We start from the raw sequence: 27160 nt of genomic DNA on the forward strand, positions 1-27160 counted from the left end.
CCGCTGCTGCCGCCGCCGTCGCCGCCGCCTGGGTGAAGCACTATGGAGGGAGCTTCGGCCAAGCGCTGGTACTTCACCCGGGAACAGCTGGAGAAAAGCCCATCCCGTCGTGCCGGCATCGACCCGGACAAGGAGCTCTATTGCCGGCAGCAAGCAGCCAATCTGCTTCAGGACATGGGGCAGCGTCTCAATGTGTATCCTTACTACTGCGCCGCGGCCTAGGCTTTGGGATCGTTCCGCTGGGCCTTGGGCTTTGGGTTCGATCAGAGATTGAGGAACATGGAAACTGGGAGCGGGTTCAGGAAAAGCTGAGTAGGCCCAGGATGCCAGCATGGGGAGGATTAGGACACTGTTTCCGTGGGGGAGGTAGAGCGGAATCATTTCCCGCTCCACGGCCACCAGCCACTTTTCTCGCGGTGTGTGCAGTTCCCCAGACCCAGTGTCTCCTTCCGGCCCTCTTATGCGTTTTATTCCTGACTTTTTTTTTTTTTAAAAGCTTTGTACTGCATTCCCACACTCGGCCTTGGAGAATTGGCCTGCTTCTACTCCACGGGAACTGAGTGAAAGGGATTTCCAAAGCTTTGGTTGCCTTCAATTACCTTTTGTTGAAGGTATGTCGAAGGATGAGACAGGGAGAATGGGAACACGGTTGAGTTAGGAAGTAGAATTGTTAAATAGGAATTGCTTACAATGGTAGACTAGAATTTGTGCCCTAAGTGCTTTAGGCATTGATCTGACTTCAAAATTTTGTCTTTGCGCCTACTCTTTCCACCAGTGGAAAGGATCAAAACTCCTGTATAACTTATGTTTGTGATGGTTCTCATTTGGACTCAGGTTAATTCTAAATTAATGTTGCAAAAAATGTTTGTTGGCATTAAACTTTTTTCTTTTTTTTATTAATGTGAACTCAGGGCTTCCTGACTATAGATCCAATACTTTTCATTGCCACCTTGATACTTCTATGTACTTACTTTATGCCTGATATGGGATAGTCTTTCAAGTTCGTACCTTTATTCACAAGAGGGAAAAATTATATTAGTCAGGAAAATTCATACTCTATTGTTGATGGGTTTAATAACATCAAATTAGTAATTGAAAGTATACTTTTTAGATTACAAAAACAGGTGAGGGAAAATCTCTTTATGGTTGATCTCTTCATCATTTGAAAGTAATTCTGTTCTAAACTTGTCAGATTCCTAAGGCATTTTTTTTCTTGATAGAATTATTATGGGAAAGTATGCTGGCTGACCTCACCATTTTTAGATGCATACTTATAATGGATAATTGAATGTCTGGGACAGTCTGGATGAAGAAACTAGGTTGAAATTGTTGTTCAAACACAAATATGGATTGAGTTCTAGCCGTATGAGAAATCTAATGGTGCTTTTATATAACAGATTCACAGAATTTTAATATCATGGACCGTTTACCTTCTGTAATTTGTAGTTATAACTTAGGTGTCCTAGAGTTACTGGAAGCATGAAAAGCTTTAAGTGATCCACCTGTTAAAGAACTAAGACTGACAGGGAGTCTATTCTCTATTCACTATGTCAGTATGCATATCATATGTATACATGTATTTAGTGATTTACTAGCACTCCTCTCCACCCCCACCCCCCCCAAAAAAAGCTCATAAGTAAATTACATTTGAAAACATAAAAGTAATTTGCCTGGATAAAACAGATTTTGGCATAAATATTGATGAAAGACAGTATTCTGCTTGGAAATGATGTACTGTGAATATCCCCCTAATAGGAGTTTGAAGAATAAAAAACCTTGACTGATTCTTTATATATTCATTTATTGAATAGTTTTGGAGTGCTTACTATGTACACAGAATCCTGCTAGACTTTTTAAATTACAAGAAAAAGTTTTTCTAATCTCGAGCTTGCAATGTAACATAACTACAAATTAACTGGAATAGAAAATTAAAAAATACTTTTGAACTTTCCCAATAGATGAAAAATCTCTTTGACCTCTTTTAAGTTATAGGTTATAGATTTATAGTTTGGAGGAATTTTAGAGATCTTTAAGTTTATTCCCTTCATTGCTAGCAGAAAGAAAAAACAGGCCAGAGAGGTGACTCTTGACATGGCACGAGATGAGTCAGGAGTGTTTTAATATCCCAGTATTCTTTAAATATGTCACATTTATTGCTATGCTTTTTGAGGATCTTCAGAACTATTTTTCTTTGATGTTTTATTTTTCTTCCAGGACCATCCTAATCTAATCTTTCATATGTACCCTATTAAAAGAACATATTTTCATGCAGAAAGAATTATATTTATATTTTATTTATATAAATTTATATTTATTTTATTTATTTGTTTATGGTAACTTTGGTCTCTACATTTTGACTTGACTTAAAATCTCTTAGCTCTCAACTGACTATCAACACTGCCATTGTATACATGCATCGATTCTACATGGTCCAGTCTTTTACACAATTCCATCGAAATGTGAGTATGGTTTTATAAAGGATGGAGGGATACTTTATAGATGGAGGGGGAAAGGGAACAGGCATTATTTATTAGCACTTACTGTATCCAAGGCACTTGCTAAATGGTTTACAAATAGTTTGTCATTTGATTGAGAAGTATAAACAACCCAGTGTCTTTGGCATTGGTACTCTCTGTACCTGATCTTATTTAACTTATAGATGATTTGGAAGAAAAGTACATAATAATTCTAATTCAGTTTCAATTCAACAAATTCTTAGCAGGGCACTAAAGCTTGAAAGAGATAAATTTAAGACATGTACTTTGCACAATATAGAGAATAATAAATAGATATTAAATAGAAATGAGGAGATAGAGACTGGACCTGTGATTTCATTATACAAAAAAGCTCTTGCATTGGTCTGACAAATCAGCATCATCTATTCTTAAAGAGCTTTGAGAGGTTAAGTGACTTCCTCAATGTGTTTCAATCAGTGTCTTTAGTGTAGGCTAACCCTGTGTACAACCCTAAGACTACTGCTTAAGAATATGAAGAGATTTGAAATTAATTCAAGTAAATTCTAGAAAACCATGCTAAGTTATAGAAAACTAGGATGTTTAGGATATAGCACTAAACTTTTTAGTTTAATATTGGGGAGAGCATAATGAGTTACTTATAATGAAAGATCTAGGAATACAGAGACCTGAACTTGGGAGTAATGAAGAACTGAGTTTGAATCCTACCTCACATACTTGATAATTCTTTAAACCTGGAGTAAGGAAGACTTGGGTTCAAATCCAGTCTTAAGATAATTAAATGGTTGACCTTGGGCAAGTCACTTAACTTTTGCCTCAGGTTCCTCAGCTATCTCCTACCTGCATCCCAGGGTTGTTAAATATAAATAAACATATATATATAAGTATATGTAAATAAAATGAGATCATATTTGTCTAGTACCTTAAAAACCTTAAGAGTTATGTCAGTGATAACTATTGTTCTTAATCTTTGTTAACTTTTGGGTCATTACATGTATGTTTTCCTAATTCTACTCACTTTTTATCAATTCATGTAAATCTTCCCAAGTTTCTATAATATTCAGGCTAGCTTTCTGGAGGGTCTTGGGACCAGCCTTGGTTTCAGCAGAATAATCACCATGAGAATAGTCAGGAGTAAAGTCCAAAGTCTTTATTGTCTCCTTTAGTCTCCCAGTCTGCCCCAGCAGTCTCAAGTCAGTCAGCTAGTCTACAGTTTCATCTCTGCCAGACAGCAGTCTGCACATCACAGTCTCTGACTTTGCTCTGACTTTGGTCTCTTAAATACTCTATTACAATTACATTAATTCATCATATTGATTATAAGCCAATCATTATATCACTAGGGAACCGTTATCTCATCAATTCCACTGAGTTAATATCTTGTTGTAAGATTACATCAGTCATACTGAGTCTTAAGTATACCTTTTCAGAGTTTCTGTCCTCTACATTTCCCACTTTCTTTTGTTTTAGAACACAGGTGATCATGCTCTCCCTGAGTTCTCAGGGAGGGAGATGAAAACACCAAAGGGAAATGGGGAATCAAACCAGATATTGTTAGTGGGTTTCCTCTGGGCTAAAATTGAAACAGACATACATAAATCCATTAGCATGGGAGGTATTACACAAGCACATAGCAATATAGCATAGGCTAGTAGTGGTGGCCATCCCCACAGCTGGCACAGGCTCATTGTGATCTAATGAACATGAGTTATACATGCAAGTAGTACTATAACAAACAATATGAATATATGTGTCCATAAGTTCTAGAAGGAGTGTATATAAATAACAATGACACATACACCACCTTCAGCAGCCAAGATATAGTCCAAAACCAATCTATTGTCCATTACTTCATGTATCAGGGAATCCAATGATTCCTGCAGATTTTGAAGTCCTGCATTTTGTCTCGGGGAATCCAATGATTCTTGCAGGGTTTGAAGTTCTGCAACAGTCTTATCAACAATTTTTGTTGTTCATGAGTCAATTGCCATAACTGCCATGCTCTTTCAGTGGTGGGCATAGTCAGCGATGGAACCACCTAATGTTTCTTGGGTCTTCTCTGTCTCCAATGGACAAGGCGAATATGGCTCGTTGACACCCATCTGATTCCTTCTCCATCTGTAGAGATATAAGCAAACTCTACCTCAAGCAGTTAACCTGTCTGGTCACTTCTCTTTAGATTTAATTAGTGCCCTTTGTAATCTTGTCATAGGGGGTGGACAAAGCTGGTGCATGGGTGGTGCTGATAGTGTCACTGCCCTTCTCCTTCCTCCTCTTCCTTCCACCCACGAAGGGAAAATTGAGGGGGAAGGGTCATGAGATGGGGAATGCCCTAATGTCTCCTATTATACTTACCTCCTTTCTTCATGTTAATTCTTCATGCTTTTCAGCTACTTTGTCAGTGCCATCCCCCTCCTCTTTTTTTTCCTTATTCTAAGTAATTCCTTGAAGCCAATTGTATTATGTTGTATATATAGAATGTTCAGGAATTGTATCAGGACCATTATCATTAGAATATTCAATTAGTTGCTCTCCCACTAGTTTCTGCTTATCTGGCTCTAATTTTTCTTCCTTAGAGAAGCAAGGAGACATGTACTCTATAATGTTTCTAAGAGTCCAGTGATCTGCTTCCAAGTTTCAATCAAACCTTGGTTTTTTATTAGCTTAACTATGCATTTTACACATTTCCCTTGGGGTGGGGAAAGGTTTTTTCTAAGCATTTGTCCCATTTTAGCTGAAGCACTAGTTTAGCCCTTACCAGAGTTTCCTGCTTGTCTATTTTTGAACTCACTCTTCCGGGTCACAGGGACTTCTCCACTGAACTCAGGATTTCTTGTCGAACTGCTGAGTGTAACTCCTTACTTCCATCATTCCGATGCTAAAATGTAATGTTTGGACTAGCTTTCTGGAGGGCCTTGGGACCAGCCTTAGTTTCAGCAGAATAATCACCATTAGAAGTCAGGAATAAAGTCCAAAGTTTTTATTGTGTTTTTTTTTTTTTTTTTAAACAATAAAGACTTTGGACTTTATTCCTGACTATTCTCTTTAAAAAAACAAAAAACAACAGGTTTCTCTGAATCTGTCCCTTTCATTACTTCAATTTCTTTCATACCATCATAATTTTCTTAGCCATTCCTTAACTTATAGGCACTCTTTTCTAATTTTTTGCTATAACAAAAAGTGCTGTCATAAATGTTTTTATATATGTGAATCCTTGTGCTCTTGTAACTCTTCATGGTGTAACTAATTATGGTATTGCTGGATGAAGGATATAGGAACAGATTAGTAGCTTTTTCAGGAACTCGGCCTTAAACTTTTCCTCCTATACTGCATAGTCCATAATAAACAGTGTTTGAGGAAAAGAATCTTTTCTCCTATTTCTAGTTGAAAAATATTGAATCATTTGCCCCAAGGTATTTCAAGATAAAGGGGAAGCAGGGTGGCATATTATAAAGAGTTCTGGGTAGAATCAGGATTTGGACATTCTACCTCTGGTGCTCATTTACTACTTTTTGTAATCTGGTTTGGACAAGTCACTTAACTGCCCTGAGTGTTTCCTTCTCCATCAAATGAGGGGGTTTATCGTCTAAATGAGCTAAATGTCCTCTAAGAGGGAATCTTGTGACATTGCTTTATTTTGGGAAAAACGTAAGCTTTTTGAACCTTTTTCCCCTTTAAGAAAGTAAATGTTTCTGGAAATTGTTATAGGAATTTTTCATAGCCAAACTGTTTAGGCATTTATGAAATTCTTTTTCCCTTAGGTAAACCTTAAATTTTCCTCTTCTGCAGAATGAAGAACAGCATTTCCTTTGCCCTGCTGTCCTCTGCAGCTATTGGTCTTCTTGCCATTCATTAAAAGATTTCTAAGAATGGTCTATACCTGCTTTTCTGCATTTCTCCCAATCCTTTCTTAAGCTTTTCCATGTTCCTTTACCTCCCTCCTCCTATTTCACTGAAGTTGCCCTTGCAGATGAATAAAGATCTCTTTTGATTAACTTTTGTGACAATTTATGCTAGTGGCATTGAATTTTTCTTCCTTTGATAGTGTTATCTTTGTTTTCCAAATTCACTATTTGGTGAAAATTTGTTGGGAAAACTGGAAAGCAATCTGGTCAAAATTCGGGGATAGACAGTTATATCGTTTACCAAGATATGGTAAAAATGGATATGTGATATACATGTCAAGGGAGATAAAGAAATTAGAAGGACATGGAACACATTACCTATCCATTTTATGACTTAGAAGAAGAATTTATCTCTTAAAAAAGATAGCATTTTGGGAAGCACAATTGATAATTTTGATTATATTAAAGTAAAAGCAACTGATACAAAATTAAATGGAACCAAGATTTGAAGGAGGTAGAGAGTTGAGGGGGAGGAAGATTTCAGACAGTTTCTTACATACAGGTCTCATCTCCAATTTTAAAAGAATATGAGTCATTCCTCAGTTGATAAATGGTCAAAGGATGTGAACAGGCAGTTTTTTCTTTCTTTCTTTTCTTTCTTCTTTTTTTTTCTTTTTTTGGCTGAGGCAATTGGGGAAGTAAGTGTCTGAGGCCAGATTTGAACTCATGTCCTTCTGACTGCAGGGCTTGTACTCTATCAACTGCACCATCTAGCTGCCCCAAAACAGTTTTTTTTAATGAAGAAATTAAAACTAGTTATCTAAAAAATGCTCTATTATTGGTTAGACTGCAAATTGAAATAATTTAGAAAAATCTCAGAACTGTTAGATTGGCTAAAATGAAAGAAGAGGAACGTTGACAAATGTTGGAGGGGAAATGGAAATAATTGGGATACTAAAACATTGATAGGAATTTCCTTTTTTTTTTTAATTTAGTTATTTTTTTCTCTCTTTTTAAAATTTTTATTTATAAGTTATATGCATGGATAATTTTACAGCATTGACAATTGCCAAACCTTTTGTTCCAATTTTTCCCCTCTTTCCCCCCTCCCACCTCCCCCGATGGCAGGTTGACCAATACATGTTAAATATGTTAAAGTGTAAATTAAATATAAAATAAGTATACCTGTCCTAACAGTTATTTTGCTATACAAAAAAAAAAATCGGACTCTGAAATATTGTACAATTAGCCTGTGAGGGAAATCCAAAATGCGGGCAGGCAAAAATATAGGGATTGGGAATTCAATGTAATGGTTCTTAGTCATCTCCCAGAGTTCTTTCACTGGGTATAGTTGGTTCAGTTCATTACTGCTCTATTGGAACTGATTTGGTTCATCTCATTGCTGAAGATGGCCAGGTCCATCAGAATTGATCATCATATAGTATTGTTGTTAAAGTATATAATGATCTCCTGATCATTTCACTCAGCATCAGTTCATGTAAGTCTCTCCAGGCCTTTCTGAAATCATCCTGTTGGTCATTTCTTAGAGAACAGTAATATTCCATAATATTCATATACCACAATTTATTCAGCCATTTTCCATTTGATGAGCATCCACTCAGTTTCCGGTTTCTGGCCACTGCAAAGAGGACTGCTACAAACTGATCCATCCATTTTTCAAGAGCAATGTGTAATATACTCAAAAAATTATAAAACTATCCATTATTACATCTTTCCCAAGGTGATAAAAGAAAAGAACATATGTTCTAAAATATAGCAATTTTCTTTGTGGTGGAAAAGAACTGGAAATTGGGTTATCCATCAATTGGAGAATGGCTAATCAAGTCGTGGTATATGATTGTGATGGAATACTACTGTGTGCCATAAGAAATGATGAGTTGGTTGGGTATTTGCATGAAATAATGAACAGTGAAATGAGCAGAATAAAGAGAAAGTGTATACTGTAACAACAGTATCATTTGAAGTGTGAATGACTAACATTTTGAATGTTAAAAATACTCAAAGCAACTATAAAGGACCTATGAATGAAGATGCTCTCTATCTTCAGAGAACTGAGAGTCATGTATAGTATGGTTTTTACATGTATAAACATCTGTCAGATGGTGACCTTCTCTAGTGTGGATTTAGGGGAAGAGACAGTTTGAAATTTAAAATATAACAAGTATTAAAATTAAATTTAAATTATTTTAGTTACTTTCCTATTATACTTTCTCAGCTTTTCCTCTGCTTATCTTCTATAATGTTGCTTATTAGATCTTTAATTTTAGGTTAATTTTTAAATTTTTCATCATTATAAAAGTTGTATCAAAGCATTTTTCTGGCCTATTACCTTAGTGGCAGCTTCTTGTTTATGTGATAAAGTCCAGATACAAACCTTTTCTTCCAACTAGGTTAGTCTTCTCACTTTGTAACTCTCCTCTTATTCCACTTTTGTTCATGCTATATTCATCCCACTTCATTTGTTTTTCTTTTTTTTTTTTCTTCCTTTTTTTTTTATTATAGCTTTTTATTTACAAATATATGCATAGGTAATTTTTCAGCATTGACAGTTGCAGATCCTTTTGTTCCAATTTTTTCCTTCCTTCCCCCCACCCCTTGCCCCAGATGGCAGGTTGACCAATACATGTTAAATATGTTAAAGTATAAGTTAAATAAAATATGTGTATACATGTCCAAACAGTTATTTTGCTGTATAAAAAGAGTCGGACTTTGAAATAGTGTACAATTAGCCTGTGAAGGAAATCAAAAATGCAGGCGGACAAAAATAGAGGGATTGGGAATTCTATGTAGTGATTTATAGTTATCTCCCAGAGTTCTTTCCCTGGGTATAGATGGTTCAGTTCATTATTGGTCTATTGGAACTGATTTGGTTCATCTCATTGTTGAAGTGGGCCACGTCCATCAGAATTGATCATCATATAGTATTGTTGTTGAAGGAAATAATGATCTTCTGATCCTGCTCATTTCACTCAGCATCAGTTAATGTAAGTCTCTCCAGGCCTTTCTGAAATTATCCTGCTGGTCATTTCTTAGAGAACAATAATATTCCATAATATTCATATACCACAATTTATTCAGCCATTCTCCAATTGATGGGCTTCCACTCAGTTTCCAGTTTCTGTCGACTACAAAGAGGGTTGCCACAACCATTCTTGCACATACAGGTCCCTTTCCCTTTTTAAAAATCTCTTTGGGATATAAGCCTACTAGTAATATTGTATCCCACTTCATTTCTCAGTGTTTTATGTGCACTTCTTGAAACAAGCTGTCTTTAGTCTCCTTTGTTCTCTTCCATTATGCCTTCTGGAATCTTCTATCTATGGACAAATTTCCTTTCATTTTAGAATTTTTCCTCTCAAATACTTTCATCTTCTACTCACAGAAATCTGAGTTCTGGCCTCCTAGACATTCTCTCTATAACTATGTGTCTCTTATCCTAACCACTGTTTCTAAACTACCCTTTCATTGTGGTTATTATTTACCAATCTGCCATTGAGACTCTCCATTAGTCTGTCATTCTGATCAGTTACTTAATCACCTAGCCAAGTATTAAGTACTTTTTATGTGTTAGATACTGTTTTTACATGGTAGAATTAAACAAGCTCTATTCACTATAAGTGGAAGATGGGGAGACAATAAAACCATGGAAAAATATACAATGTTAGATATGAAGTTAGAAATTTATACAAAGTAGTTAATACAATACAAAGTAGTTAATACAATATAGTTAGGGACAATGAACACTAGCAGTTAAAAAACACTTAGCAGTTAGTAGGGATCAGGAAAGCTTGGTGCTTTTGTGCCTAAGTTGCTTCATAAAGGAAGAAAGGGACTATCTGAGGTGAAATTTCAGAGTTTATTTTCTAGGTTTGAGGAGGCAAAGAATTGTAAAGTGGATTGTTGTGAATGAGAAACAGATTAGCTGGATCATGACATTAGTGTTTGATGAGGTTAAATTCAGGCTGTGTAGGGTTAAAACAGTTAAACAAAGGAGTTTTATATTCTAGTGATATTAGGAAGCCACTGGAGTTAATTACATAGTGAGATCTACACTTAAGGAAAATAAGTGGCTACTGTATTTGGGCTACACTAAAGGTAGTAGGAGAAGAAGCAGGGAAATCAATGAAGCTGTTACTGTTACAGTCAAGAGTTGAAGGGTCTGGATTCAAGAAATTTTGTGATGGATATATTATAGAAACAGAAATATTTGAAAACTGTTGGGTGAGGGAAAGTCAGTAGTCCAACTTGATGTCAAAATTAGGAACTTGAAACACTGGAAGGATGTTGATACTTTTGACAGATATAGGAAGTGTGGAAGAGGAAAGTATTTGTTTTAAATATATTGAATTTAAAATGTTTCCAGGGCATCTAGTTTGAAATGTCCAACAGAGATTTGCTGATGTAGGATTCTTGGAGAAGAAACTGGGATTCAAGTCCCAGATAAAAATGTCCCCAAAATCTTTTAAACTACATTAAGCCTTTTGGCTTAATCTGTAGATCTAGGGGTCCTCTGCATAGAGATGATACACTAGCTCTATTGGAGCCAATGAAGTTAATAAGTGAAAGTGTGTGTAGGGAGAATAGGGGATTAGAGACAGAACCTTGGAAAATAGGGAGCATGGTGTGGGTGAAGAGCCAGCAAAGAACATTTGAGAAAACGTTGTCAGACGTATAGGCAGACTAGAAGAGAATGACATAAATCTAGAGAAAATCTATTCAGGGAATAAAGAATAGTCAGTTGTGTCACATAGCAGATGTGTTGAGGATAAGGACTAAAACTCAGATCATTAGTTACTTTGGAGAGAACAATTTATGTTGAGTAACAGATTAGAAGCTGGGATAATAAAATGAGAGGAAGTGAAAGCAATGTGTATAGACACTTCAAGTTGTTTAAAAAAAGGAAGAGGATGATAGCTTGAGGGGTTGTAGGATCTAATGAAGTTTCTTTTCTTTCTTTTTTTTTTTTTTTTAAAGGTTTAGAGGAGACTTAAAAATATTTGAAGGCATCAGGAAAGGATTAATTGATAAAGGTTAAAGAATGGTGGGGGAAGGACAGTAGAATCGACTACAGATAATTTCTGCAATAGAAAATGGGAGATGATAGTATTATGTAGAAGAGTAGGCCACGGGCCACTTCTTTGTCAGATTGAGGAAAGGAGTAATAGGTTAGCTCATGGGGTTTTGAGAGGCTCAAAAAATTGAGAGGTCACATTTCACACACACACACACACACACACACACACACACACACACACACACCCCTTCCTCCCTCTCCCCCTCCCCAAGAAATCAGAGGGAAAGTTCTCAGCTGAAGTAAGGGGGAGAGGAAGTATGGAGTATTAGAGTGAAAATGAGGTTTGGAATAATTGCTCACTCACTTTTTTCATGTGCTCACCCTTTGTTGCAGTATCTTGAAATTTGTCTTCCAACCCTACCATTTGATCAAAACTTCTATTTTCCAAAAAAAGCAAAACAAAACTTTAATTGCTATCTATTGGCTTTTGTTCTTGTCCAATTTTATTTCTCAGTATCTTTTGATTTTATAGACTGGAGGAAGGGAGGGAAGGAAGGAAACAAGCCAGGCAATTGGGGTTAAGTGATTTGCCCCTTGTCACATAGCTAATAAGTGTTAAGTGTCTGAGGTCAAGTTTGAAGTCCAGTACTTCTGACTTCAGGCTTGGGGCTCTACCCACATAAACTTATTTGTTTGGACACCATTAACACTTCGTCCCAGTTATTCCTCCCTTAGGCTTTTGTGACAAGTGTTTTTCTCCTCTTAGTTGAGTACCCTTAAATCTCCTTTGCTCGACTCATTTATACTCTTTCAATTTGAGTTTTCTCTAATGCAGTGGTATCGACGAGGATCCTTGTGGCCATATATTTGTATTTTTTGTTGGGAAATAGTTTTCAATTCCATTTTAATCTAGTTCATTATCAACATTTGACATCTCTCTCTAAGATTCTATCCTGAGTTCTTTTTTTTTCTGTTTGTTCTCTCTGTAATCTATTCATTCCCCTAGTTGTTACAGATGACTTCCAAATATATGTGTCCATCTCTCATCTTCAACTTCCTTTATCTGTAAATCCCATCAATATTTCATTAAACATATCCAAAAGCATCTGTTATAGGAACTTAGATTTACCTTAACAACCCTTTCCTTCACCTTGCATTCATCCAGATTTAGAACACTGTTAATTGTCCTTTTAAACATTTTTTTCTATGCCTCCTTCTTGTCTCTAGGATTTCAGTTTGATATTTAAAGCCCCCACAGTTTGTTATGAATCTGTCTTTCATATCACTCTTTTTCATGCATTCCGAGACCAAACCCAAACTAACTCATTTATTAGTTCTATCTTGTACCAGAAATTCCATTTCCTGCTTCTTGTGCCCCATGACTGAAATTCATTTCCTCTTTGAGGCTTCTTCCCTTTTTCTCTTCAGATTGCCTTGTATTTATTTACTTAATGTTGATTGTCCCAATAAAATAGTCAAAATATTTTAAATGATCCTTGAAGGATGGAACTTTTGTTTTAATTCTCATATGTGCAAGGCCTGCTTAGCACTATGTTTTGTTACAATTGAATTTGAACCATAGATAAGAATTGAATTGAATTTTTTGTAGAGTTTAATGAAGGAAAATTGCCAGAAAGAAGTGATTTTGGAAATAAAATATGTTTTAATAAAGAAGAGTGGACACTTCAGGCAGGGAAAAATACACCAATAAAAGTTCTAGGTAGTGGCATAGCAGAAGTTGGATGGGATGACTTCTGAGGAATTGGCTTGATGGAATTTCAGGGCCCCTGTTGAATAACAATGACTTAATAAGTTGAAAAATGCAGACCTTGAATTAAAATTTTAATCCTGGTTGTAATAATTAAAAGATTTTTCGGGTGAAATGATGGGGGTAGGGAACAGTTGCTTTTTTTTTTTTTTCTTTTCTTTTTTTTTTTTTTTAAATATATATTGCAAATTTTTTATGGTTTTCTTGTGTTTTATATCCTTTTTGGGTTAACTATAACCCAAGGAATAATCTTAAATTAATTTTTCCTTCTGATCAGCATGCAGTTGATCCATATCCCCCTTGCCATCTCTCAGTATGTGTTATTATCAATTAGTCATATTAACTAATGTCATTAGTCAATTATATTAACTAATATAAGCCAAAACAAAATAGTATATGAATTAAATGTCCCACCCGCCTCAAAAAAAAACCCCTTATATCTCTGTACCCTGTTTTAAACAAACCTAATATATTAAATTGATAAAAGAAATGGATAATTTAATGAATAGATTTTGATTTTGAAGAAATTCTCAGAATATCTTTGTGAATAGTGAACTTGTTAGTAATTTTAATGTTTAATTCATTTAGTTTATTCAGGAATATATATTATCATGTAAATTGAGTAAAATTGATAACTAACTTTATAAGAGTATGTTCCAAAGTCAAATATGATCAGTATGTAATTTAATTAGCTTTTTTGATTTATTTTAGTTCAATGATATTTTTGTTAGCATGGAGGTTAGAAAATTGATAATAGAAGACTGTTTGTTTGTGCAATGTAAGCCATAAATGTCTTTGTTGCTTTTAAAAGGGTTTTTTTCCCCTTCCCCCTCCTTTTTTTTTTTTTTTTTTTTAATCTGCTCAAGGTCTTCCTGCAGCTCATGTTTGGGATGAGATTAATGGAACAAAGAAGGCCACATGTAGTTGGGACTGAATAAGGAAAATGATAGTGGCACAAATCAAAGAGTTTTAAGCCTGATAATTGTTTCAGCAAATTTAGGCCATATGAAGAGGTTTTTCTGACTTGCAAAAATATGCTAAACTAGAGAAAGACTACTGAAGTAATTGCTAGTGTTTAAAAATAGAAGAAAGAACACTATACAAAACTATTTTGCTGTACAACTTTCTTGTACAATACTTTAGGATTTTTTTAAAAATTTAGAATTCCAAATACAAACCCAAACTATTGGTATTGATCATAAAATGGGGGAAAAAAATTACTCTTTAGATGAAAAAAGGCATCTTTTTTATTATATTTAAAGATACTGTTTTCATGTTTCCATATTTATACAAAGGTTTTCTTCTCCCTTTCTGTATGTTTGTGTATATGCACATATACAGTGAGAATTTTTGACAGCAGTCTTTAATAAATAGTTTATTTGATATTGTTACTTTGACATCAGCTTTTCTTGACATGGATTTTCATAAGCTATTCATAGGTTTTTGGGTTTTTTCCTGCTTTACCTATATATTTTCAATTTTTTTGTTGTTGTTTTTTGCTGAGGCAGTTCGGGTCAAGTGACTTGCTGAAGGTCACACAGCTAGGAATTGATAAGTGTCTGAGACCAAATTTGAACTCAGGTCCTCCTGACATCAGGGCTGGTGTTCTATCTATTGTGCCACTTAGCTGCCTCTGGCCTAGAATTTTGAGATAATGATAAGTGTGTCAGGACTAAGAGATACATATGAAAGCCAGCTTTAACAAAAAATACTTTTTTCTCTACAGCTTGCCCTTAAATGCTTGACTAAAAGTAGCTTCTCATGCAGCCAATAGGAACACTTATAAAAGTGACATGAGATTACTTTTTTCCCCTTTTGTTTAATTTTGTAAATTTGATGTTAGAAATAAATGACATCTTTCTCTTTTCTCCCTTTCAAGAGTGTTGCTCCAGCAGCCCTTTTTCTGGCAGCTAAAGTAGAGGAACAACCACGAAAACTAGAACATGTAATCAAGGTAGCGCATGCTTGCCTCCACCCTCTGGATGCACTTCCTGACACCAGAAGTGAGGTAAATGATTGTCTTTTTAGCTGTGACTTACTTATATAAATTGAATTATCTCAACTATACAATGAGCACTGACTTTTAAAGGAATCTCTGAATGAATCTTAAACATTTAGAATTTCTTATAATGGGTTTCCTCAAATTGAGCACATCTGTATTGGTTTTAGTGGTCAGAGGGAGGCAGGTGTGGGGTAATGATACTTAAATAGGTTCTGAAATGAGGGCTTTCTTCTTTACCATGTGGAAAAAGGTAGGTTTTTGCATCATCTCCCTAAGTGTTTTTTCCAAGTCATGGACTTGTCTTCTCTAGCCCTCTCCCTTTAGATTCTATATCAGAATAGCTTTAGTTGGAAATTGTGAATATGCTCTATTCTAAGGCTTCTTGATTACCATTTGCCCACATAAGCAGGATAAAACTCCTTTTCCCCAAAATATTTTATTTCATTTGGATCTCACAAAGAGAAGGGGGGAAAGGTATTTTTGTTTTATTGAAAAGGAAAATGGCATCGAAAAAGATTTGCCTAAGATTATAAAGTCATTTTGTAAAATTGAGTCTATAATCAAACTTTTTGGCTCTCAATCAGGTGTGCTTTCTCCTACACTATTCATGTCACTTGTCATCCAGGCAGTCTTCTGAGGAGTATTAAATAACATCACTCAATCCTCACAAACATTTTTCCTCACTCTCTCTAAAAGGGAAAGAAAACTATCTAGCAGTAAAATAACTGAGGCAAATTTGTTCACTTTTGGTAATGTTTTATATGCCAAAATATTTTTAGACTCTACTCTGGGAAATTAATTGAACCCTTGAAAGCTTTTGGACTAGTCATCTTTTAACAAAATATTATTTTAGCTTTTGGCCCTCTCATTTTAGGGGAATCTTGAATAATTCCCTCTAGTGTTATGTATGGGATAAAGATTCTACTCCCTGTTTTTCCTGGTTATCCCAAGAGCGATTGTTATAATTCTTCAGGCTTTATAGAGTGCCTCCTCGTGAGTAACCTGCCTGTCCTCTCAACCCCAGGCTTACCTGCAACAAGTCCAAGACCTGGTCATTCTAGAGAGCATAATACTGCAGACCCTGGGTAAGTTTTAAAAGCGGACGGGCTGCCACCTGTGGGCTTCACCCAGACTGTGAAGAGTTTGCAGAGCTGAGGGCCTAACCTAACCTATGTCCTGCTCCACAGATGAAGGATAAATACACCTGGCCCCTGAAAAAGCAAGACCTCAAACAACGGATTCCTTACAGGCTTTGTGGTTCATATTTACATTTAATATGATTTTCAGGTTTAATATGCATTTTTAGTCTTTTGGTAAATGGCAGCATAAAAAAAAGAATCCAGGTCTATAAAACCTGTCTGGTTTTCTCCTCTAGGTTTTGTGTTCTGTTTGGCCATTGGGCTCTGGATATTGATGTTTGTCTATAATTTGTAACAAATCTTTCTATTGGGTTTTGTGACCAGCCTGGACAGCAGAATTGGAGGCCAAGGGACTTTATATAGGTGTTGCATTTGGAACAGAACTGAGATTTCTTCTTTATCTTCAATGCTATAATCTTTAAAAGCTGATCTAATATTTCACTAGGTCTTTGAATCTGAAGTTTCCTCCTTCTCCTCCTCCTCCTCCTTCTTTTTTGGTTTAAACCAGGGTTTTTTCCCTGTGCTGTATCATGAGACAAATTTGCTATGTGGTATATTTTGCCATACAAATATGTGTTGTTGAAAAGTTGATTGTACTATTTTTCTATGAATCCAATAGATTTTTTTTTCAGTCATGTTATAAAATGGAAGATGCCTTTAAGCTTTGCCTTAAGACAATTAAAATCATATTTAGAAAGATTATCTTTCTAATCAAATAATGCTACAAGGTATATTGAACTGAAATCATAAATTATTCACTCATAGGACTAGATATGGGGTAACCTTTTTTTGTGTTTCATAAGCCTCTTTGTCAGTCTTCTGAAAACCTATGGTCTCCTTCTCAATGTTTTTGCATAAAATAAAATACATAGGATGTTAAAGGAAACTATTTTAATTGAAATAGTATGAGTTTTTTTTTTTTTTTTTTTTTTTTTTTTAAGTTCCATCGTTTGACTAGTTTGCTCTGTCTTTATCCAGAAACAATGAACTAAGTGGCACAATGGCTGGAGCTCTTGGCTAGGAGTTAGGAAGACTTTTAAGTTCAGATCCTATCTTAAATATTTAATAGATTTTCATGAGCCTGTAGAAATCAGAACCTCTTTTAATTTCAGTTTCCTCATCTGTAAAATAAAGGGGTTGGACTCTGTAGTCTCTTAAGGTTCAGTGCAGTTTTAAATCTAAAGACTAAGATTTTAGCTGATACAAAGCTATTTATTTTATATAGCATGTTAATTGTTTAAGGGCCAGGTTATAGTTGATTATAACTTTTTGAGTTTTAATATGCTCTATTCATTCTTCATGATATAAAGACCATAGTAACCAATAGTTCTATTATCTCATCCCATGGAATATTTGACATAAAAATAGTTTCCATAGTGCAACTTTTCCCTTATTAAGGATATACCTGGATCGAGGAAATATGTGTAATACACAATACAGTAATACAAAACTTAGAAATTGTTTTAAAAATCAAATTTTAAAATACTGTTCATCCACTAAAATCTGCATTGATTGTATATAAAAATGGTAAGTATAATACCATTTATAGTGGATTTTAAAAAGGATAAAATAGTACATTGAAACAATTTTCTTTGGATTAAAGTTTCACTTCAGGAAAAAAAAAAAACTACACCTTATTTTAAATTTTAAATGGAGAAATGAAAGGGGACTATCATTTATGGTGTGGTTTGTTTTGTTTTTTTCCTCTGTGAAAGTATATGCCAGGGATTTGCCCTTTCTCCTTCCTCCCATCTGCTGCCCAGGCCCTTACACTAGGTTCTTATGTTTGTGACTAAAAATTATTTTGTTTTCAGTGGAGTTTCAACAGTGAAGAAGTTCTTAATTACTTGGAGAACTAGAGACAGCAATGGCCTTTCAATTTTATAACTAGGCATTAAATCAGCTCTGGAGATAATTCAACATAGAGAAGAATTTCTATCTTTGGACTTCTTGTTCCCCTGAACAACTATTTTGGGGAGGGGAAGGAGGCATTTTACTTGCCTCAGGTGCAAGAGGTGCAAAATGTATTTAATATTTTTTGTTTGTTAACCAGTTTTCTTCTTTCTACATTTTTTTTTCAGGCTTTGAAATAACAATTGACCACCCACACACGCATGTAGTAAAGTGCACACAACTTGTCCGAGGTAAGGAATCTAAGATTGAGAATTCTAACTTGATCCTGTTATGGTAAAGGATAAATACAGTAAGGGATAATATTTCATAATGGCATTTTTATGCATGTTGCATACATTCGTCAGGAATTAAAGTAAAAGGCCTGGCTGAACTTTATTAGTCAAAAATTGTAAAAACCTTAGAAAGTTACCAAGTCTATTCTGTCATCAAGAAGGCCACCCTAGGTAAATTTTAAAGATTCTTCCTAAATTTTTTTAAAAATTGAAATTGATGCCTTTTTTTGGTTAATCTTTTACCTCTAAATACCTCTCCCTTCTTACCCCTAAAGTGAATCCTCCATTATAAAAGGGGAAACAACTCATTAGCAAAGCAGTGAAAACATATGCACCATTCTCCATCTATCTATCCGAAAACCTTAAGCCTTGATACCTTAGGTGTCAAGCACTATAAAGAATTTTAGTCCACCACCTCTCTGCCAATAAGAAAAATGTATTTCTTCTCAAGAATCAAGATTATCCATAGCAATTAATACAAGTTCAGCTATCCTTTAAGTATTATTTTCATTTGTTACTGTAGTCACTTTGTATAATCTTTTGATTCTGCTTTCCTCCTGTATCACTTCATAAGTCTTCCCATTTTTCCCTGAATTTCTTGTGTTCATTCTTATTCATTCATACCACTATTCATCTCTTCCTCCAGTTGATAAGCAACTATTTTGTTACTTCAGAATGCTGCTATGGAAATGTTGGTCCATATAGTTTTCTTTCAGTAACATCCATATTTCTATTCAGTTATGCTTTCTAGCATAAAGATTATGTAAAATGGGCTCATAGTAAAAATTTGTTAAGTGGTTTTCCCATAAATTGTTCTTACTAGTTCCTAAATAGGATCATATTTTCAGCTAACATATTGTTGTTCCAATTTTTTGTCCACAGCAAGCAAGGATTTGGCACAAACTTCCTACTTCATGGCAACCAACAGGTTTTTATTTTCATTTGTTTTCCTATGTTGTGAGATGGGTTTTCTTTGGGTTGGAGATAACTGCCTTCTAGGAACAGAAATGGATCAAACGTTCAGGTTTTGAGACTTGGGAACATTGGATCCAAGAAGATTTACCTTGTCACAGAATAACTTTTGTCAAAAAATGTGTGATGTGAAAAGTTAATTAATTTGTATTTTCTGAACACTTTCCATAGAGTACTCTGCTTTCCCTAGTGCTTTGTTGTGGTTTTATAGAACTTGATAGTAGTGTATAGCCTTCTCAGCTGGATCACCTCTTTGAGAAGAGCTCTAAAAACCCAGAAACATTGTTCTAGAGTTCTTTATAAATTCTGGATTCATTGAGAATCATTTCTGTTTATAAACAGCTTGAATTTATTTACAAAGTTTTACATCTTTTTTTCCCATTTTCAAAACCATCACAAGATTATATCTTTCTTTCATCTCCTTTGTCCAACTCATTGGCTGACCCACACAGGCAGAAAGGTCATGCCCAGGGGTCCTCAAACTTTTTAAATAGAGGGCCAGTGTATTGTCCCTCAGACTGTTGGAGGGCTGGACTATAGTAAAAACAAAATTTTGTTTTGTGGGCCTTTAAATAAGGAAACTTCATAGCCCTGGGTGAGGGGGATAAACGTCCTCAGCTGCCGCATCTGGCCCGCGGCCGTAGTTTGAGGACTCCCTGATCATGGCTATTTACTATTCACATGCCCCTGGCATGGGAGGTTTCATAATTTTGAAATGGGTCACAGAACATAGGAATTTAAGTTGATTAAGAGACTAGCATTTTATTATATACAGGACAATGTCAGGTCAGCCAAAAGGAGTGTCCTACTAACTGTCCCAAAAATCTAAACTTGTTTTCAGCTTAAGTAAAATTTATTTTGACAATTGGATGCGTCTAAGGAATCCAACCAATTGTTTTTTGTTAGATTATGGTTTTAGCCTCTCTGAAGCTATAGAAAGATTATTATTTTGTTTGCGTTAGCAATGTCAATCAGTAGACACATTATCAGGAAAACAAAATTTGAAGTGGTTTGAGCAAAAGGGGGGGGAAACTTCAAATCTTGCATGTAGGTGAATTGATGGCAAGACCATTATGATTATTGAGTCTGAGCATTTTTACCTGTTTTTTTTTTCCCCAATGTTTATTTAGCAGAAAATTTTGGGTTCAGGCTTGAGAGCTCATGGCTTTCTGTTTCTCTCCCTCCGATTGGTATCAGCCTGCACTTGACTACATTTAGCCTGCAGTATACACCTCCTGTGGTGGCTTGCGTCTGCATTCACCTGGCCTGTAAATGGTCCAACTGGGAGATCCCAGTCTCCAGTGATGGGAAACACTGGTGGGAGTATGTGGATGTTACAGTGACCCTGGAGCTTCTCGATGGTAAGTTTTAGAGAAGGAACATTTATTTATTTTTGTGATAATAGCTTTTTTATTTTTCAAAATACATGCAAAGATTGTTTTCAACATTCATCCTTGAAAAACCTTGTTCCAAATTTTTCTCCCTTCTTCCCCTCTCCCCTAGACAGCAAATAATCCAATATAGATTAAACATGTGCTATTTTTCTAAACATATTTCTACACATATGCTACACAAGGAAAATCAGATGGGAGGGAGGGGGAATGAGAAAAAGAGAAAAAAAAAAAAACCAAGCAAACAATAACAACAAAGGTGAAAATACTATGTTGTGATCCACATTCAGTCCCCATAATTCTCTTTCTGAATGTAGATGGTTCTCTTCATCACAAGTCTATTGGAATTGGCCTGAATCACCTCACTGTTGAAAAGAGCTAAGTCCATCATCACATAATTTTATTGTTGCTGTGTACACTTCACTTAGCATCAATTCATATAAGTCTCTTCAGGCCTCTATGAAATCATCCTGCTGATTGTTTCTTATAGAATAGTAATATTCCATAACATTCATATACCATAACTTATTCAGCCATTCCCCAACTGATGGGCATCCACTCAGTTTCCAGTACCTTGACACTACAGAAAGGTCAGCTACAAATATTTTTGCACAAGTGGGGTCCTTTTCCTTCTTTTGTGATGTCTTTGGGATGTAGACCCAGGAGAGGGTATGCACAATTTGATAGCCGTTTAGCGTAGTTTCAAATTACTTAAAGAAATTTTAGAGAAATTGATTCTGTTACTGAAACTTATTTAGAAATTACTTATACCTATGATTTCCTAGCTACTTGTTTCTAGTCTTTATTTATTTAGATGTTTCTAGTCTTTATCAAGCTTTTGAGTTTTAGTGGCCCTAAGTTTTTCTCTTAGGTTCCTTTTGATAATGAAGTTTGTTGTAACTGTCATTTATGTTGATAGTGTCCTTTTATAGCTTATATAAATTTTTATTGATAATTTCAAAAGTCCTATGAGGTAAGCAAAAATGGTTGTTAATATTTTAGAAAGCCTTATTATGATAATTAGTATTTTTTTTTTTTGTTTTGAGGACAAGTAGACTGATACATATCATCTGGCTGACCAGGGCCAAATTTCATAGCTGCTTAGTGCTTTGGGCACCTTTCTAGACTAAAAGTTGCATTTTAATTGATGTTCTTACACTGATGGAGTTTTTATACTAAATGAAATTACATATCTGAGTTGTGGCCCTTTTCTTTCCTGACCAATTCTCCCAATAAACCCAGAGAAGTTAGTTGCTTTTCCCAAGATCATATAACTTTTAAGTTGAGATTTAACACAGATTTTAGAACACATTTACCGTACTTTTACATTAGCTTTTGCACAGATGAAGCTAACCAAAAAACTGAAATCACCTTGTTTTAATTATGTTTTTATGAGTGTTCCATGTTTTTTTTTTTTTTTTTTAATTCACAGAACTGACGCACGAATTTCTACAAATCCTTGAGAAAACCCCTAATAGGCTCAAGCGCATTCGAAATTGGAGGGTGAGTGTTATTGTTATGAGTCTAATGTACTAAAGCCAGTTTTTTTTTTTTTTTTTTTTGACTGCATTAGATCACAGAAATTGAATGAGCTTGGAATTTCCCATTTTTTACTTATGCAATAATTGTGACTTCAGCTACATAACTTGTGCCCTGGTGTAGAAATCAGGGACTGAGTAGTAGTGGGAATTTTTTGATATTATATAATTGAACAGTTGTGGGGCAGTCATCCAGTAGACAATGATCTGAATAGTCATTGAGTGCAGAGTGTCCTGTATTAAATGCTGTGACAAAAAGAACCTGCCATCGGTTGCTGAAGATTATTTTGTTAGAAGCCATGTATACTTTTGTAAATGGATGTTAGCAAAATTCAGTTGTTTATAGATTCCAACTTTATGTGTGAAAGGAAGTTTTTTTTTATTCAAATGGAAAATTTGATTTCAAATGTTTCATTTCACAAACTGACACATGTGAGTTTAATTTCATTTTTTAAAAAATCAACTTGCCTTTCAGATGCCTACATTTAGAAGGAATCTTGAAGTCATCTCATTAATTTCCTCTGAAACACTTTCATAACTAGGTGATTCCAAAAATTTGAGGGGAAATGTGTCATGCATAACAGGAGAGAAATGTTTACTTTCTAGGCTTCATCTTAACTGTACTCCCCCTCCTACCTTCTCATACCTTACATGTACCTCTCTACAAACAGCTCTTTATATTGAGTTAAATTTGTTGGTGTTTGATTTTCCTTGAAATTTGTTCTTATCTTTTATGCTATTACTGTCTCCCTTTTCTAGTATATTCTTTCCATCTGTTTCTCTCTTCCCTACTTCCTTTTTCCTTCTTAAGATTCCATCTCTTATGACAATTAAAAAAGAAAGAAAACTTGATGTATCAATCAAGTTGACATTATATAGAGAGTTCTACATCATAGTCCCTTTCTTCCTCCTTCACCTCTCTTCTTTGAGGCAGACTTGGTCATTATAATTTCCCCAGCATTCAGTTTCATTTCTTTTGTTGTTTTTGTTCCTTATATATTGATCATTCTGGTATAAGTTTATGTGGTTTGACTTCCATCTTTAAAAATATTGATTTTATTGTTCAACATTTATTGGGCTTCTGCTTTGTACAAATCTCTGCTAAATGTTGAAATAATAATGCCCAATATTGTTTTTTAAAAGTACTTTTATAAATTACATTTGAACAGGAGGTAGTAGATATTATGAGTATTATATAAATATATGTAGTATATATAGGGGTATGTAATATACATATGTAGTATAATTATTATTCTGATTTTCCAGAGAAGAAAATTGATGCTTAAATTAAATGTCCAGTCAGACATTTAGAATTAAAATATCTGATTCCTCTTCCCCACTCTGCCTTTTTTTTTTTTAATCCCCTATTAGACCATACTAATGATAATACCATAAGGAGTAGATTTACTTGTTAGAGCCCTTAGCAATATGTCTTTGTCACATCTAAGTATGCAGCAGAGTCCTTAAAGGTACTTAAGATTATTAATCACTTCACTTTTGTTTGAGTTGGATTTTCTTAGGCAGAAACTCTAGTAAGAAATTACCTTTACCAATGAAGATCGTCACTTGTGAGAGACATAACTCACTCAACAAGCATTTTTACCTATATTGTTGCAATAACTGTGCTGCTTGCTAAGAATACAAACTTAAAAAATGAAACATTTCATATTCCCTGAAGAGTTTATATTCTATTGAGGAAGATAACTTATATACACATAAATACATATATGGGAAGGTTCTAGCAAATTGTCTTGTTTACATATATCAGATTTGGACTCAAGACCATTAACCCAAGTCACATAATGTCCTTATTTTCATATAATAGATTTATATGGAGTGCATATTTAATTGTCATCTGCTTAATTTCAGGCTTGCCAGGCAGCCAAGAAATCTAAATCAGGTGATCCAGGAGAAGATGACTCTCTTTCAGAGCAGGCAATCCTCAGCATGATCTCCAGGAGCTCTTCAGATATGAACATTGCAGGCTTAATGAGCATGTCAACTTCTAACACAACAAGCACCGTGCCTTCTCTCCCAGCTAAGGAGAAGTCCCCCAGTGATTTAAGCAGTGTAGAGATGTTGCAGGCTGAGCACTGGCTGCCTTCACAGCACTCCCACAAGCTGGAATCCACTCAGGGTCATCGGACTAATGAGCATCTAGCACTTATAGGAGCTGACCATTCTGTGCAGCAGGACCCAGCTGCATTTGTTTCTCAAAAGCAGAGCAGCAAAAGTGCACCAGCTGCAAAGGTGTCACTGAAAGAATATCGAGCTAAGCATGCTGAGGAGCTTGCTGCTCAAAAGCGACAGCTGGAAAACATGGAGGCCAATGTGAAATCACAGTATGCTTATGCTGCCCAGAATCTCTTGGCTCAGCAAGAGAGCCACTCCTCTGTCATTCTGAAAATTCCCATGGAAAGTTCTGAAAACCCAGACCGCCTTAGTCTGGAAAAGGCAGACAAAGCAGCTCTCAAAATGAGAATCCCCATGGTAGGCGGAGGAGATAAAGCCCTTTCTGCAAAACCAGAGGAGATAAAAATGCGTATTAAAGTTCACACAGCAGCTGATAAACATAGCTCTGTGGATGAGTTTGGGGCAAAAACCCGGGAACACAAGGAGAAGCACAAGGTCCACACATCAAATCATCATCACCACCACCACAATCACCATTCACACAAACACTCCCACTCCCAACTCCCAATTGGTGCTGGAAACAAGCGACTGGGTGACTCGAAACATAGTAGCCAGCCAAGCATCCTGGCCCACAAAGCCTACAACTTGTCTGTTTCCTCTTCCTCTTCTAGTTCAGCCCGTAAAAGGCCCCTTCCTGAGGAGTCTGGAGTAATATATGAGCACCCTGCCAAAATTGGCAAGACCTCTAAATCATCCTCGGTGACTTTCTCCTTCCCCACTCTTCCTGCAATGACACAATTGCCTGGGCATAGCTCAGAAACAAGCAGCCTCCCCTTCTCCAGAGCCCCTCATGTGAAATCGGACAAAGGCTCCACTGGAGCAAATGGACACAACACAGCTCAAACAATAGACTATCAGGACACAGTTAACATGCTTCACTCACTGCTTAGTGCCCAAGGCATGCAGCCCACGCAGCCCTCTGCTTATGAATTTGTTCACTCTTATGGTGAATATCTGAATCCACGTGCTAGTGGAGTCCCTTCCAGAGCAGGCAATTTAGACAAACCTCGACCACCTCCTCTACCATCAGAACCTCCCCCACCACTCCCACCCCTTCCTAAGTAAACAAAAAAGAAAAGCCCCCTCCCCCCTTTTTTCTTTTTTCTTTTCTTTTTTTCTTCTTCTTCTTTTTTTTTTTTTTTTACTACTGAGTCTGGACTAAGAAAATTACATATATAAAATTTTTGTCACCCTCTTTTGGCCAGGGAAGGGAGGGTGTAGTGGGTAGGATGTTTGTTATTATATCCACTGCCTCAGAAATAACTATTTTATTATAGTTTTTACTGGTATTAGAGAAGTGAGAATTCCTTAAAGCTGTGAAGGGTTGAAGACACTTCCTCTGTTCTCCGCTCCTGTGTCTCTCAGCTGGGTGGTTGGTGGTGGTGGTTATTTTCCCCTTCCCAACCCCCATATTTTTCTGTCAGGACTAAAAATTAATTTTTCTTTCAAACAAAAAACAAAACTTGTGGAATTATTGGGGTTTTAATATATCAAAAGAGAGGAAGTATTTAAACATGTCAAAATCTTTTAAAAAGTAATTTAAAAATAACTTATATGTTAAGTTTTTAGACACACATAGACATACACATACATATATATGTGTATATATACATACACACACACACATACATATATATATATATATATATATGAATTGGGGAAGGGTTTTGAGTCTTGCTGGGTTGATTAAAAAAAAAAAAAAAAAGCGTTGGCTCAAGGGAGAGGATTGGGGTTGGGTGGGAGAAGTCCTAGGTCCAGAGATAGGCCATGGGCAGTTTGAAGTGTTGAGACCTTTTGGTTTGTGTGTGTGCATTTATTTTTCTTTTATATGTACATTTTTAAAAATCATGTTTCACCTCACTTTAGCCTTCCTTTCTCTCAAGCAATTTTTACTAGAGGGAGTACAGTGTATCAAAACTTAACAGGAAGGGAAGAGAGAGTGGATTTTGTTTAGTATTTTCCCATTTGTGTATGATGTAATAGGTGATAGAATGTGAATTTATATGTGGCAGCATCTCACTAAATTCTAGTCAAAGCCTTCTCAGCAATCCATTCATTGTCCTAACTTTACGGATTCTATTTAAAAACTTATTTTTATTCCCCTCCATTTTAAGTCTGTGAAGTAAAGAATAAAAGTTGGAGTGGGAGAGGGATGGAACAAGCTAACCTTTTATGCAGAATTGTTTTTTCATGTTAGGCTTTGAAAAGCTTCCATATATGAACATTTTCATGCTTTCCTGTGGAAGCTAAAATATATCTGTAAATACCATTTTCTGTCTAGCAAAATCCAGTCCATATATATTGATCTGGGGACTGAAAATAAACACTGGAGGATATTAAAAACGGTGGAATTGTGATTTGGAATTTAGAAAACTATATTTTTAAAAGTATTATGAATGTGAGATTTGCTTTTCATCTAGATTGTTGAAAGGAAACAGCTTCCCAGAGTGTATGTTGATTGAAATTCTGAAAATAGGGTCAGGTGTATCCTTTAAACTAAATGGGGGCCATTTGAGTGTGGTTACTTGGATAAACCAGCATGTGCCATGGACACAGGCATGCTAAGCCTATCCATAAACTTGAGCCATACTCAGGGTCTCTGGCTCCAGGGAACTCT

General features: G+C 35.6%; 1 protein-coding gene across 2 annotated transcripts; it reads left to right on the forward strand.

The window, feature by feature from the left end:
• Positions 1–26005, forward strand: CCNT1 (cyclin T1). 2 transcript variants are annotated; one of them, XM_051963436.1, is made up of 9 exons: positions 1–194; positions 2378–2459; positions 15002–15130; positions 16149–16209; positions 18345–18407; positions 19332–19377; positions 20619–20782; positions 22245–22315; positions 24220–26005. In XM_051963436.1, the coding sequence occupies exons 1-9, from the start codon at positions 43–45 to the stop codon at positions 25606–25608; spliced, it is 2157 nt and encodes a 718-aa protein (XP_051819396.1). In that variant the 5' UTR covers positions 1–42; the 3' UTR covers positions 25609–26005. The 2 variants fall into 2 exon arrangements, with proteins under 2 accessions (XP_051819396.1, XP_051819398.1); XM_051963438.1 differs by lacking the exons at positions 1–194; positions 2378–2459; positions 16149–16209 and having other exon boundaries at positions 15033–15130.
• The last annotated feature ends 1155 nt before the right edge of the window (positions 26006–27160 follow it).

The sequence above is a fragment of the Antechinus flavipes genome, chromosome 5 (assembly GCF_016432865.1).
Source record: "Antechinus flavipes isolate AdamAnt ecotype Samford, QLD, Australia chromosome 5, AdamAnt_v2, whole genome shotgun sequence".
Taxonomy (NCBI): Eukaryota; Metazoa; Chordata; class Mammalia; order Dasyuromorphia; family Dasyuridae; genus Antechinus; species Antechinus flavipes.